The 19,923-nt window shown below is 45.0% G+C and overlaps 2 protein-coding genes across 2 annotated transcripts in view; one reads left to right on the top strand and one right to left on the bottom strand.

The window, feature by feature from the left end:
• The window catches only part of Heatr4 (HEAT repeat containing 4), a 74,573-nt gene that overhangs the window by 7,546 nt on the left and 47,104 nt on the right, over window positions 1-19,923 (top strand). The window lies entirely within an intron of this gene.
• Window positions 8,799-14,054, bottom strand: LOC150054664 (acyl-coenzyme A thioesterase 2, mitochondrial-like). Its single transcript, XM_090344432.1, has 3 exons — window positions 13,583-14,054; window positions 11,698-11,900; window positions 8,799-9,910 (listed from the first exon to the last, which is right to left on the bottom strand). Exons 1-3 carry the CDS (start codon window positions 14,052-14,054, stop codon window positions 9,332-9,334), a joined length of 1,254 nt encoding a protein of 417 aa, XP_090200558.1. The 3' UTR covers window positions 8,799-9,331.

Raw genomic sequence — 19,923 nt, 5'->3', positions numbered from 1 at the left:
TGCACTTCCATAGGCCAGGTTCTGGGTTCAATCCACAACACATCCACCCCTCCTCCTCCCTCCAAAAAAATCCTACCACAGAGGTGAGACCTGGCTGATCGTTTTAGGAGCAACCCATTCCAGAGGTGACTACTGGACTCCATCTGCAAGGGAATCAATCCATTCCACAAGGTTCTGTTCTCCTGACTTAATCTCTCAAATTAAGAGTCCTAAATTTCAGTGCAGTGGCACTGGGAAGTAAGTCTCCAGTGCATTTTGAAGGACATTACATGCCAACAGCCTCCGCCAAGGGACCAAGCCTTTAACATAGAAACCTGTGAGAAGCATTATCCATATTCAAATCATAGCATGTAAACTTTTCTGATGTGTGTGTGTACATGTGTGTGTGGGGGGGGGGTGTTGAACTCAGCGTCTTAACTTTTTCGCTAAAGGATAGCACTTCCACTTCTGTGTGTGTGTGTGTGTGTGTGTGTGTGTGCATTGTCATGGGACTTGAATTCAGGGACTGCGCACTGTCCCTGGGCTTCCTTTACCACAGTGGAGCCACAGCACCACTTGCAGCTTTTTCTGTTTCTGTGGTACTGAGGACTCGAGCCCAGGGCTTCATGCATGCTAAGGCAAGTGCTCTACCATGAAGCCACAATCCCAGCTTTTTGTTGGTTAATTCAAATAAGAGATTCTCAGATTTCTTCTCCTGGGCTGGCTTCAAACCTTGATCCTCTGATCTTTGCCTCCTAAGTAGCTAGAATTATAAGCATCAATCAGCAGTACCTAGCTAAGTTTCTTTTTAAACTAATATAATGTCTTATTTGCAGCTACATTAGTAAGTAGATAAACACCTAAGCTTAGCCCTTTTGGCTTACACTATTTTTTAAATAGGATCTCCATTTTTTGCCTAGGCAGCCAGACCTGACTACAACCTTCCTATTTAAGCTTCTTGCAAAGGTGAGAGGACAGGTGCATGCCACCATACCTTTTTCTACCTATAACTCTACCTACCTACCTACCTACCTACCCACCTCCATCTTTATCTATCTCCATATCTGTCTCCATCTCTGTTAATCTACCTATCTGCCTGCATACCTGTCTGTCTATAATTTTAGTTGAGATGGGGGCCTCTTGAACTTGAAATGGGGGGTTTTGAACTTCTAAATTATTTTCTGATCTTTCCCTCTTGTAACACGTTCTTGGCTCTTTCTGGACTCCTTATTGGGGCTTGGATCTAATTGTTTGTTTATTTGTTGGTCCCCTCTCACTCAAAAGAATTTAAAGGAGAAATCATTTCTGAATCTTTTTAATTAATTTATTTATTTTTGCCAGTCCTAGGGTTTTAACTCAGGCCTGGGCACTGTCCTTGGACCCTTTTGGCTCAAGGCTAGCGCCTGGCCACTTAAGCCACAGTGCCCCTTCTGGCCTTTTCTGTGTATAAAGTACCGAGGAATACAACCCACGGTTTTATGCATGGGAGGCCATGCTCCCAGCCCTTCTGAATCTTTTCATATGGTCTGCAACACTTTCTCATGTACGCCTCCAAATCTCCACTGTTCTCTGATTCTTATCCCCCATGCCCCTCTCCTTCATGCCTTCTGTGACACACTGATTCTTTGAAGAAAAGAGAAATGGAAGAGTAGATGGGCTATTAACACAGGAAGGGGCAGGATAGGGAATTTCAGGCTATTGTCCTCCAATTATCTCCTCCAAAACCAAACTACTTGTCACTGATGAGATCAGCATCCCCACAGCCCAATCACCTTTCCACAGTGCTACCAGCAGGGGTCAGTACCAGCCCATTGGCCTTCTGGGAGGACAGTTCATCTGTAAATCTCAACAGCCAGGAATCAACATTTTAAAAAAAGAACCCTTGAATCTGGGCACTGGTGACTCACACTTGTAATCCTAGCTGTTCAGGAGGCTGAGATCTGAGAATTGCAGTTCCATGCCAGCCTAGGCAAGAAACTCTGTGAGACTCTTATCTCTAATAAACAACTCAGAAAAAGCCAGAAGTGGTGCTGTGGCTTAAGTGGTAGAGCACTAACCTTGAATAGAGAAGCTCAGGGACAGAGCCCAGGCCCAGAGTTCAAGCCAGACAAACAAACACTGAAAAAACAGACCACAACAATGATAAATTAATGTATTTGTATTTTAAATAAATTTAAATAAATGTATTTGTATTTTAAATAAATGTATTTTAAATAAATGTATTTGTATTTTAAATAAATAATGTATTTTAAATAAATGTATTTGTATTTTAAATAAATGTATTTGTATTTTAAATAAATTTAAATAAATGTATTTGTATTTTAAATAAACCTTAAGAAAGGTTTATTAAGTTTATTGTGAGGCTATTTCTAGAACTGGGCAGAGCGCGGTGGCTCACACCTGTAATCCTAGCTACTCAGGAGGCTGAGATCTAAGGATCATGGTCCAAAGCCAGCCTGGGCACTGAAATCTGAGAGACTCTTATCTCTAATTAACCACTAGAAAATGGGAAATAGGGCTGTGGCTCCTGGGGTAGGGCAGTAACCTTGAGCTGAAGAGCTTAAGGACAGAACCCAGGCCCAGAGTTTAAGCCCCATGACCACCACCAACAAAAAAAGCTATTTCTACAAGTAAAACAAATATTGTTCTTATTTGTTTTCATGTGTACCATTGTAAAATCATGTGTTTAATATACCTATTGTTCTATTGGGGGTTTTGTATGTGTGGTTTTGCTGGTCCTAGGGTTTGAAGTCAGGGCCTGGACATTGTCCCTGAGCTTCTTTTGCTCGAGGCTAGCGCTTGACCACTTGAGCCATACACTACTTTCGGCTTTTTCTTTGTAGCTTGTTAGAGATGGTTAGCATGCTCTCCTCCATTCTGACAGGATGTCTTCTATCTCAGTTCCTCAGCCCCTCCCCCAAACCAGTTAATCTGGCTAGGCTTAACTATGACTAGGCTGTTCTCCCATTTGACTTCCCGAGCCATATGTTATCTCTAGTCTGCAGCCCTGGCCATAAATATTAAGCCCTACCACAATGGAATTCCCAGCTTTCACATACTTCACGTATTGCATGACTCACTTGAAATTTCCCACCATTAGCTTCCCAGGCTCTACATAACTACCGCCTTGTACAAAGTCGGGCAACTACCCTCCCAAGAGAGCTAGCCTGTCAGCCCCTGTTTACTGTCAAGTAAACTCCTTTGCTATATCGTGACTTGGTGTCCACATGGTCTTCTGGGCTGAGGCTTTCAGAGATAAGAGTTTCCTGGACTTTCCTTCCCTGGGCTTAGCTTCCAACCTTGATCCTTACCACCTGACTAGCTAGGATCTCAGCCACCTGACTAGCTAGGATTAGAGGCATGAGCCACTGGCAGCCAGCTTGTTCTATCATAGTTTGAGGATCCATAGTTATAGGCAGGAACTTAGCAAAATCTGTTGGCTAGAAGAACATGGGGACAGTATTAAGGGAGAGTATTAAGGAACTCAAAATGTATTTGCTTTAACATTTTAAGCATGTTTAATCAGTTGATAGCAGTAACTTCCATTCTCAAAGGGGAAATTCAAACATGATTACAGTTTTTCTACTACAGATGTATTTATTTATTTATTTATTGCTGGTCCTGGGGCTTGAACTTAGAGCCTGGGTTCTGTCTCTGAGCCTCTCTATTCTCACAGCTAGTGTTCTGCCATGAGTCACAGCATGACTTCCAGCTTTTTCTGTTTATGTGATACTGAGGAATTGAACCCAGGGCTTCATGCATGGCACATTCCTATCCCTAGATGTGTTTTTTGCACACCAAAGTGTGCAAATGCTTAAGTTTCTCATATAAAACAGTATAATCTCTGTACATTCTCCCACATACTTTTTTTGGGGGGGGAATTTTTTTTAATATATTTTTTATTGTAATTAATAGAAGGGTTACATGGTATTTGCCAGATAAATGGTGCCTTAATTCCCACACATTGATACCCTTTCACATGTCGTGGTCCCCATTTCCCTTCCCCCCTCCCCCACCCCCATATACTTTTGTAGTTGTAGGGCTTCAGCTCAGGGCCTGGGCACTTTCAATCAGGTTGTCCACTCAAGGCTACTACCCTACCACTTTGAGCCACAGCTCAATTTGCAATTTTTTAGGTAGCTAGTTGTAGATAAATGTCTCATGGACTTGTTTGCCTTACCCCAGCTGGCTTCAAACCAAGATCCTCAGATCTCAGCCTCCTGAGAAGCTAGAACAACAGGTGTGAGGCACCAGCACTCAGCTCTCCCATAAACTTTAAACTTCCAGATTATTTCTAATGCCTACTACAATGCAATGTTATGATATAGCTGTCATATCCTATTGAGGAACAGGCCACACATGTCCAGAACGGGTACAATTTCTTGGTAATGTTATCAATCTGTGGTTGTTTGGGACTATAGATAGATAGAACCCATGGATATGAAGAGTTGACTACGTATGCTTAACTACACATTAGGTGATCATTCATTTGTTAATCATTCAGCAAGTGATTTTTGCACTCTAATTATGAAGCAGGTACTGCTTTTCCTTTCAGAGCTAAACACTTGTCAGTTGCATATTACACTACAGTAAGAGGCTTTTTTTTTTGTGGATCATGGGGCTTGAACTCAGCCTGGGTGTTGTCCCTGAGCTCTTCAGCTCAAGGCTACTGCCCTACCCTTGAGCCAAGCCCCACTTCCCATTTTCTGGGTAAATTGGAGACGAGTCTCAGGTCCTTTTGTACCCAGGCTGGCTTTGAATCTTGATCCTCAGATCTTAGCCTCCTGAGTAGCTAGGATTACAGGTGTGAGCCACCCCACCCAGCTTAAGAGGGAGATTTTTTTCTACCTATTAAATTTTCTATAAACGTTCCAAACTGAAAACACCTGCAATTATTATTTTTAATCTCGAAACTTATTTTTATCTAAACTTATTTTCAACTAAAAATTACAGTTTTGCTGGACTTGTGTCCTCAGTACCACCCAAATGTCTGTGGAAGAATGTCTGGAGCTGCTTCCGTGCATCCAACTGGGCGATGGCCCTGGGTTCTCCTCCCCAGAGGAAACCACCCACAAGCCATGCAGGGATGCCCCGCACAAGGGAATGTAAGGGGGTGGGGTTGGTCATTGTTTCGCATGGCACCGGCTCTGCTCATCCCAGCACAGCGGCCTGCGGGGATCCTTTCGCAGATGTTGGCTCTAGTGAAGTCAGCCTGCAGTGATGCCTGCTCAAGTTCCGCCTGGCTTCCTGAAACTCAGGCCACCCTAACCTGCCCTCACCACAAACCCTAATTACCTTTTACAATGCAGTTTTCCACCCCACATTCTTGCGGGGGCCCTGTCTATAATTACCCTCCTTTGCATAAGGGCAGTCGCTGCTCTCTGCCCGCATAGAAGCAGTCTGGCAGTCTTTTCCTGAGATTAAACTTTTCCTTCCCTGGATGTGTGCGGTGTGCTTTTACCAGGCATAGACATATAATGGCTTTTGGGGCCAAATTTAGGACTGAAGCCTTCTGTTTATTGACTGGCTCCTTGGATTCGTGGAGTTTGTATTCAATGAACTGGAGATGGAGAAAACTGGGTTGAAACAGATGTACAAAGACGGCCTAAGCTGAAAAACTGGAAAAGATAGTTTGGAGAGGGGAAATCAGGTTAGGCTCTTAACTGTGTCCTTGCTACCTAGTTATCCCATCATCTCTTGCTAAGCCTTGCCCAGAGGCCTTGAATGGAAATCAGAGTGGTTTCTGTTGCTTTTGTGGTCAGACGACCTCCAGTACAGTACAGTACAATCTGGCTGCTTCTAATTGCTTGGATACCTTTTCTTTTATGCTCTTCCCCCACCCCCCTCCATACCTTCCTTTCCCTCATTGGCTGGTGCTCTAGTAACGAGCCACGCCTTCAACTCCAAGCTTGAATGGTTTTTAACAAGCTACCCCGTGAAAGGTTTGTTTAGAATATTAAGTAGAAATACACTGCCAAATCTGCCTGTGGCGTCGACCCAGAGAGAGAATTTTGTACCTCAAGTGTCAGATCTTGTAACTGGAAATGTCTGTTTTGGTCGTAGAACTAAGAATTCCAAAAAGAAGCAGTATAACTTGAGAAGTTTGTAAATAAGAGAAGGCTTGAAATAAAAAAGACACAACAATATTTGGTGCAGAATAATCATCCTTGAAGCATAACATGACGACATAACACGACTAGCCCAACCTGACTTTCCTCTTACCTTCCTTGTGCCTCTCTTTGGCTGAACTCAACCGTATAGTTTTGCCTACTTGGACCCTGATCAAGATGGAAAAGGAAGGGTATGTGGGTAAACAAAAGCTAAATAAACATTTACAAACTGAAGGGGGAAAAAGCAAACTAGGGCCTTAGGTCCCAGATTTCTGCAAAGTTCCCAATTTCTGTGACCTTTCTCCCCATTCCAGCAAATGAAGCAACTGCTTCTGGGTATTTCAAGTACCTGTTGTTTAAGGGGTAACAGGCTAGTCCCCAAGCTGGGAAGTTTAGCTGGCCAAAGAACTCACCTGGATCAATGCAGGCTCCCAGCATAGAAATTGAATGGTACAGGTAGACTTTAGAAATGGTACAGACATGGGCTGGGAGTGTGGCTTTAGTGGTAGCATGCTCTCCTAGCAAACATGAAACTCTGGGTTCGATTACCTAGAACCACATACGTAGAAAAAGCAGAAAGTGGCACTGTGGTTCAAATGGCAGAGTGCTAGCAAAAAGTGTTCAAGGACAGTGCCTAGGCCCTGAGTTCAAGCCCCAGGACTGGAAAGAAAAAGAAAAGAAAAAAGATATGATACAGGCAGAAACGGAAAGGTACAGGCAGAATTCAGAAATTGTACAGGCAAACGTCTGATCTCCAATGCCCACAGTTCACATAGTTCAGTGAGTGACACATGAGGGGAAAACAGCCCAGAAGAGGGCCCGAGCCTGGCCTTTTGGAACACTGTCACTAAGGAAACAAGAGTCTCATGGACTTTAGTGCCTAGACTGATCCTCAGATCTCAGCCTCCTGAGTAGCTGGGATCATGGGCATGGTGCCTGGCTCCTCCTGAAATTCTTGACTGTTTTTCTTGTCCAAAGCTTTGGGACTGAGACACGCAGTTCCTCAGAAGGATCTACCATTGTACTGAGTGATGGGTTCTCACGCCGCTTTCCTCAAGAGACCCTTCCTTTAGTCCTTACAGGGGTGCTCCCCACAGTTAGGGATCCTGGTTTAGATGTAAGGCACGGACAGCCGTGACTGGGCAGAGCTTCATCATTATCCTGTTAAGCCCTCTGTCACGTTATTCCCCAGTACCTTGAACTTCATAAATTAATTTAGTTGAGTTATTTACTAAGACCTTTGTCTCATTTCCAGTTAATATTTGGAACTTTGAGAAATTCAACCTTTAGGTGCTGTATCGATCACTTTTGTAATTTTGTTAGATAATCAAGAACATGACTAGACTGCTGGGTGAAACCGCTGTTGTGTTTTTATAAAAAGACACACTGGCTTTCAAAATAATTCATCTTCTTCATTTGCTTCAGAATTCTATCGAGCGTACCACATTACTATTAGTATAGGCTGCCATGTAGAGAGAGGTGAGCCAAAGAAATGCCCAAGACTCCTAGATGGCCTAGATCATGCATAAGTCAATGAACAGCAGCATGGGCCTATGCTCTCCACAGGGAGCCAGTATCTCTATCGAGTTAAGTAGGAGAGACATAGAGGGCCAAACACATTGGCCTAGGCCTTCCCATCCTCATAAACCTCAAAACTGAGGGCCTCTGTTTAATGTCACTTAGTAACTCCATCGTAATGAGTAAAACCCCAGACCCCAAGCCCATCCACAAAGCTAACGCTTACACAGGCGCCACTTCACCCATTGAAGTACACTGATCCGGTTAGGCAGCTGACTGCTTTCCCAACTGCCCCTCATCACCTCAAACTGTATTTAAGCTTTGCTTTGTGACTCAATCACAAAAAATGAAATTTCCCTCTTTGCTTGCTTTTGTTCTTTTTCTTTTTCTTTTTTTGCCAGTCCAGGGCTGGAGCTCAGGGCCAATCACTGTTCTTGAGTTTTCTCAAGGCTAGAGCTCTACCACTAGAGTCACAGCACTACTTCCGGCTTTGTTCTATGTGTGTGATACCAAGGAATCAAACCAGGGTCTTAGTACATGCTAGGCAAGCATTCTACCACTAGGCCAAACTCCCAGGCCCCTCTTTGCTTTCAAGGACAGTGTTTTAGAGAACATGTTCATCTACATCTTTGTAATTGTATGGTTTTATGGTTTTGGTTTTGGTTTTTGTGGGGCTTGAACTCTGGGCCTGGGCGCTGTCCTGAGCTCTTCAGCTCAAGCCTACCACCATAAAGCTGGGCCTGCGAGTTGTCCCTGAGCTCTGAAGAGCTCAAGGATACTGCCCTATCCCTTGAGCCACAGCCCCACTTCTGTCTTTCTGGTGCTTAATTGGAGATAAGAGTCTCACAGACTTTAGTGCGCGAGCTGGCTTTGAACTTCCATCCTCACATCTCAGTCTTCGGAATAGCTAGGATTCCAAGTATGAGCCACCACACCTGGCTTTGAATTGTGCTTTCACAATTAATTGTGTTTTCAGTTTCTATCCCTGATCTAAAAACTGTGAGGTGCTTAGTACTCCAACATGATAAACAGTGGAAGAAATGACTTGGAGAGAGCATAATCTAATATCTTGCTATGTGCTTCCCAAGGAACTGAGAAAGCATAATCACCAGGGAACACCAAGAAAGCCATTACTACTTTTCTGAGCATGCTCATGTCTATGGATAGTGGAAACCCAAGCATCACATCATCTTCTTTTTTTTTTAATTGTATTTTATTATTGGGGTGATGTATAGACGGGTTACAGTTAACATTCATAGATAATGGGTATATTACTTCTTGAACACTGATATTGCTTCCCATGACCCTCCCCCGACCTCCAAGAGATACATTATCTTTATCAAGGACATTTATAAATGTCATTTTCAAAAAGTACTTGCTTTTTTATTTCACTTTCTTTTGCTGTAAAGGTGATGGACACAGGGATTCTAGTTATATAGTAAGGTAATGAGGATATTTCTTATGGAACATTGTTACCCATTCCTTCATTTTTTTCTCCCACTATTGTACCCTCTCCAAAAAAGTACTTACGCTTTGGTTCCCAAATTATTAATGAAAATGATTTTATAAAGTGTTTCAAATAGTAACCCACCCCCATTTTGGGGGCAAAAAAGGAATAATCCTCTAATAGATAAGGATGAGCTAATCTACACTGAAACTCCTACATTGTTGAATCTTACAATCTAGACCAACAACAAAAGAGCTACTGTTTCTGGAGAATCCTCTTAATTCTGGCCACCCAGGTGTTTGTGGAAGAAAGTCTGGAGTTGTTTCCATGCATCCACCTGGGCCACAGCATGAGCCCTGGGTTCCCCTCCAAACAAGATATTAGCACCAACCAAGAGGTGCATGCCAGCCCTGCACAAGGGGAAGTAAGGGGGCTCAATATAGTGCCCTGCCTCAGGGTAAAGGATGATCTGAGGCTTCTCCTTCCCATGGGCCTGCAGGCGCTTAGAGGCCTCATTTGCATAGAACTCGCTCTTCCAGTTGTGGTCATCCTGACCTACAAGGAACAGGAAGGAGGTGTCAGCCCTTTCCACAGGAATGAAGCTCTTCTCTTCTACCAAAGGGCTTTGCAGGCCTTCTACCACATCCATGATGCCATCTTTGGTGATCTTGACTTTGTCTCTGAGCAAACTCACAGAGGGCACAGATTCATCCTTATAGTATATGGTTCCCCCCACGGCAGCCACAGAGCCATTGATGATGACAGCAGCCGTGACACCCTTCAGGAAAGAGGTGACAGCAAGGCCGAGTTCACCTCCTTTGGAATGCCCAAGGAGCCCAATTCCGGGACCCTTTACCTGAGAAAGAAATGCAAAACAGAAGGGGAATGAGTCTCAAACTGTACAGTGGAGGGAGCGATGCCCAGGCTGGCTCAGGTGGACGTGGGCCTGCCTCTGGGCTCTCCCGGTTCTCTAGGTTACACGTCCTTCCCCCTTGCCTTCCTCTCCACAATTTCTCCATCACATTCTTGGTGACTTCAATGACATCCTGAGGTGTTCTTCTCTGCTTCATTGCCATTATCTCTCCTGTTCTCATTTCCCACCTCTTCTTGCTTGGATTTCATGCTTCCTCAGTGTAAGTGCACCTTGCAAACATTCTCATTACCTCTTTATTACCTCTTGTGCTTTCTCCTACTGGCCTGGAGAAGGCCACCTCTCATGGAACCTCCCTGTTCACATCCTCCAGGCCACTGCTGGGCTTGGGGAATGAGGAGCTGAGCACTGATTTCCACCCAGTGAGCCTTCACAGTGTCACACGTCACTGGTGTTTTGCTTTCCCCTTCTCTGGAGTCATCTACATCTTCTGTCTCCTCAGCTACTTCAGCCCTCACACCCCCCTCAGCTTTCCACTATATCCTGGAAACTGAAGCGAATGCATGGGGGAGTCTCAATTTTCCACTGCCTAGTCCACCCATTTCCACACCAAGTCAAGTTCTTGGGTGTCCCTCCTGACTGTCTGAAAGGCCACCATCGACTTGTGTTTGGGGAACCATAACTCCATTCTCTAGGATTGCCTCTTGATTTTCCTCCAGCTCCTCTCTACCTTTATTAAGCTTTCCCTACTGCTTCTTTCCTTTCATGTACTTTCTGCTCTATTAGTGACAATTTGTGATCTCAGTCACAATAACTGTGACCCTGATAATCTATTCCTGTTCATAACAAAATCTATGGGAAAGGTTATCTAGATTTGTTTCTTTACCTCTATATCCCATTCAATGCTGGTTTTTAGAGTTTGACACAACAATGATGCCTATCCTTGTTTTCCAGTGTTCCATGACTGTATATACATACATACATACATACATACATACATACATACATACATACATACGTGACTCTAAAACTCATATATCACAGTTCTGGTAATTAAAGACATTTTAATCTCTAGGTTTTCAAATGAAAAAAAGAGGTGTTAAAGTAATGGAAATGGAAATTGACAAAAATCAATTAGGTTCTTGTGCCTCACGCCTATACATCTAGCTACTTAGAAGGCTGAGATCTGAGAACTGCACTTGGAGCCAGGCCCGGCAGATGGTTCCTCATAACTCTCATGTTTGGCTGGGTGCTGGTAGCTTATGCCTGTAATCCTAGCTATATAGGAGGCTAAGGTCTGAGGATTGTAGTTCAAAGCCTGCCTGGTTAAGAAAGTCTATGAGACTCTTACCTGTAATTAACTACCAGAAAACCAGAAGTAGTGCTAAGGCTCAAAGTTGCAGAGATGCCTTGGGCAAAATAGTTCTGGACAGTACCCAGGCCTTGAGTTCAAGCTACACCATTCACAAAAACACAAACAAACCCCTCTTATCTTCAATTAAGTCAAAAGTAAAGATATGGCTCAAGTTGTAGAAGGCCAGTCAAGAAGAAAAGATAATAGAGACCATAAGGCCTTAATTGTTCAAGCCACAGTAGGAGCCAACACACAGACACAGACACAGACACAGACACAGACACACACACACACACACACACACACACACACACACACACACACACTAAGAAGTAAGGAAGGAAACGGCAGGCAGGGGCAGAGCATGAATGAAGAGGAAACCTGTTACCTATCCCAGAAAACCCAGAGAAGATCTAACCTCAGGGTGACTGCGCAGGAAGTTCAGAGCTTCTTCAAAGTACTCCATGTGCATGGCATCCATGCCCTTGGGGAGGTCGTCGTAGTTGTAATAAGCCAGCGCCATCACAGCAAAACCCTTCCCAGCCAGCAGACTTGCTCGGTACTCCAAGAGGCCTCCTCCAACTCCAAACATGTCCACAATCCCCGGATAGGGCCCAGGTTCTTGGGAAGAAACAAGACAAAACAATAGTAAACAATTCCTGAAACTCTTTGCAGTGGTATCAAAAGCCATTTGTTGACTTCAGGAGGATAAACAGAGTTTCCCTGATCAAAAACACTGAAAGAGGAAGGCGCCGGTGGCTCACACATAGCTACTCAGGAGGCTGAGATCTGAGGATCGCAGTTCAAAGCCACCCTGGGCACTAAAGTTTGTAAGACTCTTATCTCCAATTAACCACCAGAAGTCTGGTAGTGGCACTGTGGCTCAAGTGGTAGAGTGGTAGCGTGGAGCTGAAGAGCACCCAGGGATAGCACCCAGACCCACAGCTCAAGCCCTACTACAAAGTCCCCACCCTGAAAACAAAACATCAAAAGACTGGAGTGGCTAAGGCTAAATCCACATCCCCTGTACAGTCAGAACTTCAAAGCCCTGCAGATTGTTACAGAGATGATGGATTGCTTTTTGATATAAACACTTCACAGGCCATGGATACAGCTAGCTCACTGAGGAGAGTACTTGCCTACTATACATGCCTGATGCCAGAAACATAGCCAAGACTCTCACTTGCTGTCTGAAAAGTGCGTGCACACAGATTCCAAAGGCTACATTCCTCCTGGATGATTCTAGGCATGGGATTTTTCCACATTGAGGAAAGTGTGTCTTTTAATATTCCCAGGAACTCAGCAAGTACCTGACAGGCCTCACTCTGCAGCTGGGCTCCTTTCTCCCCTAGTACCATCCTAGGTTCTGGGTGCTTCTCTTGGTTTTCTTTTTGCCAATACTGGGCTTCAGCTCAGGGCCTGAGCACTGCCCTTGGGCTTTCCTCAAGGCTAGAATTCTACTCTGAGCCACCGCACCACTTCTGCCTTTTTCTATGTATGTGGTACCAAGGAATCCAACCTGGGTCTTCCTGCATGCTAGGCAAGCACTATACCACTAAGCCAAACTCCCAGCCCCCTCTTGGTTTTCTTGACAATATCACTCTTCTCATCTGGCTGATGTGATCGTTATTTCAGTGAAGTAACAGTGGAGGTGCTGTCTGGGGAGGTGACTGGGTGAGACTGCTCTGCAGTGATTCAGTGTGACTGCTGGAACTCTGCGTCCGCTCACTGATCAGTTCTATTGCCACCTGGTCCGCATGCATCATGATCAGATAGAATGATATTGTCCATCTAATTGAAAACTTTCCCGCAAGAGCTGAACACTTCCATTCGTAGCTGCGTAGAAGATCATTTCTCTAGGCTTTTATCAACAAGTGACAGGGAAGACTTGTAACTGGCTGCCACTCTTGAGGCCTTGTAATGAATGGACTCAGTAGTTGTATTTCTCATTTCCTTGATTTCAAAGGAGTCATTGGCGGTGAGTGTTTATTTAAGAATCTCAGCCCATGTCCAGTTGATAGGAAAAGGCCTTCCTCCTCCTGTAACCGCTACTTCACATCAACCTACACCTAACGGGTGTGCATGGGAGCAAAGTTGTTAAACTGAGAAGCAGACTTCTCAAAGACCTTAGGAAAGCTGAACTGTCCCATCCTCCAGGTCTAGCTGCCAGTCGTTGCATTCCTCCATCCCATCCTGGTCTCCTTCGCACCCGAGAGTGCAGCTGCAAGTTCCCTCTGTGCTTTGGTGAAAGCACAGGACCCAGGGCAGTGACTTGTGAGCAAAGAGGCCGGCAGGGGACTCACCTGGCGGCAGGAAGAGGGTGGCCCGCACCCGGCCCTCGCGCACCGGCACCCGCCGCACCCCGGCCGCCATGAAGTGCCGCTCGTGCACCGCCCGCGCCAGCACCCGCCCGCCGTCGGGCCCCGCGGGCTCGTGGCCGTCCAGCACCTCCAGCTCCAGCGCGAAGGGCGTCTGCACGTCGCGCTTGACCAAGCGCCAGAACGGCTTGTCGGGCTGCAGGGCCCAGAGGAGCCCCATGGGCTCGAGCCCCGAGAAGCTGCCGCCCAGCGCGGGCGCGCGCTGCAGGTCCAGCTGGCCTCGGGCGTCGGCGCGGTAGCGCGCGTGGGCCCGGAAGAGCGCGCCCTTCTCGTCGCGCAGGGACGCGCGCAGCGCCACGGGCTGCTCGGGGGCCAGGCCGCGCACGGCGATGCGCACCGGCTCGTCCCAGCACACGCGGCCCGCGGGCTCCACCACCACCGTGGGCGCCGCCGCCATCTCGACTGGTGCAGAAAGGACAGGCTGTGCAGAGACAAGCGTGGCCTGTCCCCGCCCCTGTCTCTCAGCCTGCAGCACTGGCTCTCCTCCCATTGGCTGAGGATCGGGCGCTCTCCCAGCTGCTTTGAGAGCCCTGTTTGTTGAGCAAAAGTTTTCTGATTGAAAAGTTGAGAACTTGTTCCCCCGGCAAATGTTCGTCCCAGAATGCACGTTTTTTTTTGCGTACTGAAAATCAAGCACAAAGACAGATGCAACAACAAAGGCTGAAAGGCTACAACAAAGGCTGAAAGCCCCAGCCATTGGATTTTCGGAGGCATCCCGAGTGATTGAAATTCATGTGATCACTAAGAAAGATGGTTGGGATCCCCGTTTATCACTTAAGCCTTTTCCGAAGTTCATGGTACCTAGCTCTGCTTGCAGAGCTAGCCAGTCAACCCCCCTAGCTACAAGTGTGGCTTTGCTGGATGATCTTTTAGCGAAATATGTAAGTCTCTGGATACATTCTCTTTATCTGGACAGCTTGTTACAGTTACTGAAGGCAGACTCCGTAAAAACCCAGGGCCCAGGCTCCTGCTCCTGCAAAGAAAAGAATTCTTTAACTCACAAATCTAATTGCTCCCAGTGTCAGGTTCAGTGTTTTTTTGTTGTTGTTTTGTTTTTAATGAGTCCTAAGGGATAGCAAGAGACTCATGAAAACCAGACAACTGGAGGGGCATTTCACAAAGGAAGCATTTGCAAAGGCATAGAAATATGAGAAATAAAAGACCCTGTGAAGTTTGTTGCAGAACTGAGGGCAGCAATGCTAAGCCTGTAGGAGCTCTTAACTTCCTAGGGGGAGAACACTAAATACAATCATTTTGCCAAGTGCTGGTGGCTTCTCCCTATAGTCTTAGCAACTCAGAAGGCTGAGATCTGAAGATGGCAGTTCAAAGCCAGCCCAAGCAGAAATGTCTGTGATACTCTTATTTCCAATTAACCAGGAGAATACAAGAGGTGGCTCAAAGTAGTAGAGTGCTGGCATTGAGCAAAGGAGCTCAGAGACACCACCCAGGTCCTGAATCCAAGCTCCATGGCTGACTAAATATATAAATAAATAGATAATTAAGTAAAATTATCTCATTCTCTTTTCATTCTGCAGTATCTCTCCCATGGCCTTTCTCTGGTAGACCTCAACTGTACAGCTCAGCCTATCTGGACACTATCCAAGGTTAAGTAACGTTCAATGAGTAGAAGCTTTATAAATACCAACTGAAATAAAAAGTATCTTTAGGCTTCAGTGACCTTTCCACCATTCCACTTAAGGGAGCAATTGCTTCTGGGTAGTTGAAATACCTGTTGTTTAATGTGTAGCAGTCTGGGAAAGTTTCCTAATCTAGGAAACTCAAGATCATAAAGAATTCAACTAAGCCACTGCAGTGCCCAGCATGGAAATGAAAAGCTACAGGCAGAATTCAAAAATGGTGCATATCTGCTCTTCCTCCCCTTTCCCTGTGCCCAGGTTCCTATGAGACCCACAGAAACGGCTCAGTGACACATGAGGAAAAAGCAGCTGAGAATGTGGCCTGGGCCCCACCATTCAAAGCACCTTCACTGGGGAGATCTGAGTTTAGGTAAAACATGGATACTGGGTCTAAGAAATGTCATCTTGTCCTCCCTGACATCTTGGCATCTTAATAGATGATGGAAACTTTCTGAGAACTATAGAGATACAGAGAAGCCACATTTTGAGAGGTTGAGTCAGGAGTCTTTATTAGAAAGTGCACTGCAAATAGATTCCTGTCCCCAAAAAAGTTGCAGCGCTGAATACAGTTAGTATAAAGCTAATAAAGGCAAACATCAACAAGGCACATGTCATATGGTATGGGGACTAGCAAAGCATGTTTTACAGAAACAAAGCAAGCTATCTATGGGGAACAATCAGGGGTAATCAATATAAATTATCTAAAGGGTACAATCAAGGATAACCAGGGGCAAGTATTCTCTGGAACAAAACTTTCCTGGAGGTCAACAACCCATGACCCATGTGCAGTTCAAAGACTGACTTGTATCACCTCTGTAGTTCTGCCTCCTATACTATTAGATCTTCCTAGCCAAAGTACTCAAAAGCTTAAGTTAGGTGAGTGTTTAGCTATGATGGCTTGCTCATCAAAGTTCATTTCAGTGTCTTCTTAGCCTGTGTACCCTAGAGGCAGGGAGTTAGGATTGGAGTTTTTCACCTTATTCTTTCAGTTAGGGTTCCTGCCAGATATCAGCAATGGGGTAGAAGTGAGTCCCATTGCATCTAGCTGAAATTCCTCTCAGCCAGATTCTACACCAGAAGAGTTTGTGTAAAATGAGGCCACACTAGGCACATATTCTCCCCAGAACTGTTTAGACTGGACCTTAGTAGGATTATAGCCGTGGTCAGTCCCTGGATGCCTTTGAGGGCAGGGGTCAATTGAATCAACAAGGTCTGGGCTGGGAGAAGTGTTGCAGAACCTTACAATCTGCCCTTGATCCTGGCATTTTATTACTGGCCCCTTGAGAAGCCACAAGGAACAGGTGATGCGGCTTTTCAGTGGGCAGGTCCCCTGCTCTGCCAGTTCCAGAGGGCAACGTCCTCTATTCAACTCAGTATATCAGCCAGAACTCTCCTCAGCATAAAACTATGACCGATTATCTTCTGTCATTCCCAAGCTAAGAGGCAAGACTACCTCCTGAGGCAGTCACCGCATAGACAGCACAGAGAGTTCATAGATCCACATACAAGAATATGCTGTAGGCTCTGACCTCCATAGCAGTACAAACTCAGACACTAGGACCCTTCTCAAGACAGTTCCTGTGGTGAGCTCATCCACAGGGAGATGGGTCCCAAAGCTTTTTTTTTTTTTTGCCAGTCCTGGGCTTGAGCTTAGGGCCTGAGCACTGTCCTTGAGTTTTCTCAAGGCTAGAGCTCTACCATTTGAGCCACAGCTTTTTTTTTTTTTTTTTTTTTTCTGTATGTGGTCCAAGTCTTCATGCATGCTAGGCAAGCGCTCTACCACTAGGCCAAACTCCCAGCCCCTAGAGCTCTTATTTATTTAGGCTGTGTTCTATGGTACCTAGAGGCAGGTTGTAGAATACTGTTTCTCTTGCTCTGTTGTCCCTGCATTTCACCTTCTTGGGCTCTCTGCTTTGCCCAGTCACTTACCTTCACCTGCTGCTTTTGTTCAGTCTTGTGAATGATCAGACCAGTGCTAAGTGCCTCTCTTCTCCCATCTTGCTCTTGCTGAAATCAGTGTCCTGGTTATAATATGTGTCCTATGGTATGAATGCTGTTAACATTGGGGGAAGCTTGACACCTAGAAGGAACGCTACCATTGCTGCAAGATTTGTGTGAGTATAAAGTCAGGTCAACATAGACATTGCAGAAAAAGAATATTAAGGTCCTATCTGAGAATAATGAAACCACTAGAGAAAATACTTAGTCCTCTGTGTCCAATTGTAGAGTTAATAAAAACCTGTCCATGTCAGATCCTCCTTCTCCATATCATCAAACAGGAGCAGAATCTTCAGGGAATTTGCATTAGCTGTGAAATTGTGTCTAACATCCCTTGAAACCCATGACTACTTTTTTTTCTGCCTCAAAGCTTCTGGCTTTGAGTGTCATAAGTGTCTCCAGAGGAATCAGATAGTGCAGCAGTTGATAGGTTTCTCTTTAATATTTCCAGAAGGACTCTCTACACTCAGGGTTATTAGGTTAAATGGAAGGTAGGGTTTTCATAACACCTACTTGGCTGGCTAGCTGGGTACAAAAAGAGCTTATTCTCCTGAGTCTTCTGTTGGCTTACTTCCCGGAACACTGAATGTAGTCACCTAGTTGGATGCTTGCCATAACCTTTACTCTACTTTCAACTCATAGTAAGAGTTGAAGAGATGAACTCTGTCAGGTGCCACACTGGTGACTTCTGCAACTTCATGAAATCACGAGAAAGCAAGATCAAATGGCTGGGCCATGCAACTGTTGTCTAAACAGAAAGGGCACATTGACTTACCAAATACACCACAACCATCTCTGTTCACTACTGACACCATCTGTGCTGAGTAGTTCTAACTCTTAGGAAAAGTAGAATGTAAATTGAGAAAAAAAGGAATGCCAGTTTTTGTGTACTGGTCTTAGGGTTTGAGCTCAAATCCTGAGCACTATCCCTGAGCTTCTTTTGTTCAAGGATAGCACACTGCCAACTTGAGCGAAATTCTATCTCCATCTTTCCTTTTGGTAGCTTATTGGAAATAAGAGTCTTATAGACTTTCCTGCCGAGGCTGGCAAGCAATCACTAATATTTGGTGATGTCAGTGTTTGGGATTTCAGCTATTCCAATAGGTGTCTGATGATTGTCTAGTTTTAATTTGGAAATCCATGATGACACATGACTGTCAACATTTTCTCATGTATTTATTTGTCATCTATAGTCTTCACGGGTGATATATCTATACTGCCACGTTTTGCTCCTTAGGTTGCTTCCTTATTGTTTAAGAATTTGTTACTATTTTGGGTACGAGTTCTTTTCATTGTTGTTGTCAAACTCAGGGCTTGGGTGCTCTTCCTGAGCTTTTTTTTTTTCTTTTTTTTATCAGTCCTGGACCTTGAACTCAGGGCCTGGGCACTGTCCTTGGGCTTTTTCAATGCTAGTGTTTCATTACTTGAGCCACAGCACTCAGGCTTTTTCTATATGGTACCGAGGAATGGAACCTAGGGCTTTGTGCATGTTAGGCAAGCACTTTACCACTAGGCCACACGCCTGGTCTTCCTGAGCTCTTTTACTCAAGGCGGGTGCTCTACCACTTTGTGACACAGAGCCACTTCCAGTTTTATGGTGGTTAATTGGAGATAAGAGTCTCATGAGAGCTGGGTGCTGGTGGCTCGTGCCTGTACTCTTAGCTATTTAGGAGGCTATGGATCACAGCCTCTTGAGGATCACAGTTTGAAGCCAGCTCAGGCTGGAAAGTCTGTGAGACTGTACATGTGCTTTGCAAATAGTGTGCAGTGTTTTTTTTTTAATTCTCCTAATAGTAAAACAATTTTTGGGGGTGGAAGTAAAGTGCTAAGATCTGAACTCAGGACCATATGGTCACTAAGCAGGTATTCTACCCCCATTCTACCACCTAAGCCCCATTCCTAACCCAGGGAAAATACCTTTGAGACAAAGTCTCACTAAAGCTTCCAAGACTGGTCTTGAACTCCTGGACTCAAGTAACTATCCTGACTCAAGCAGCTTGGGACTCTGGGTGTGTACCACTGTACCTAGCTAAAGTATATTTTTCTGGGGAGTTGAAGTTAATGCCTTCCCTTTTGCTTGCTCTTCCTTGCACCATACCTCGAACTTGTTTTTCACTGATTGTTATTTTTACCATAGGGTCTCACTTCCCACCTGGGATTATACATCTCATTCTGCCTACTTTAACACTTCCTATAATTGCTGGGATTGCAGGTAAGAATTGCTGTGTCCAGCTTCCTTCCCGTGAGGCAGTGTTTCATTGACTTTTCAGCCTGGGTTGGCATGGAACTGGAACCTCTTGTTCTCAGCCTCCCACATAGCTTTTGACAACACACACAAGGTACTGTGTCCAGCTATAGGTTTAGAAGGGGTCTCATAAATATTTTATTTTCCTCTTAGGCTAACTTGGATCTATAACTTCTTGTTTGGAGCTTCTCAAGGAGCTAAGATTTATACACAGGATCCACCAGTTTCTGAATTCCAGGATACTTTGTAAACTATCAGTTCAGTTGAAACAAATCCACTGGCATTTACCATGCCCTGCTTGCTGAAATAAGACACTCCCTAGACTATTACAGGTTTCACAGCTTATAGTAACAAACACATCCGAATTTAAGTCCCATTTCCCTCCT

Source organism: Megascapheus bottae, chromosome 14, assembly GCF_031878675.1.
Source record: "Megascapheus bottae isolate mThoBot1 chromosome 14, mThoBot2.hap1, whole genome shotgun sequence".
Taxonomy (NCBI): Eukaryota; Metazoa; Chordata; class Mammalia; order Rodentia; family Geomyidae; genus Megascapheus; species Megascapheus bottae.
Note: the sequence above shows the minus strand (reverse complement) of the source record. Positions and strands in the feature narration are given on the sequence as shown.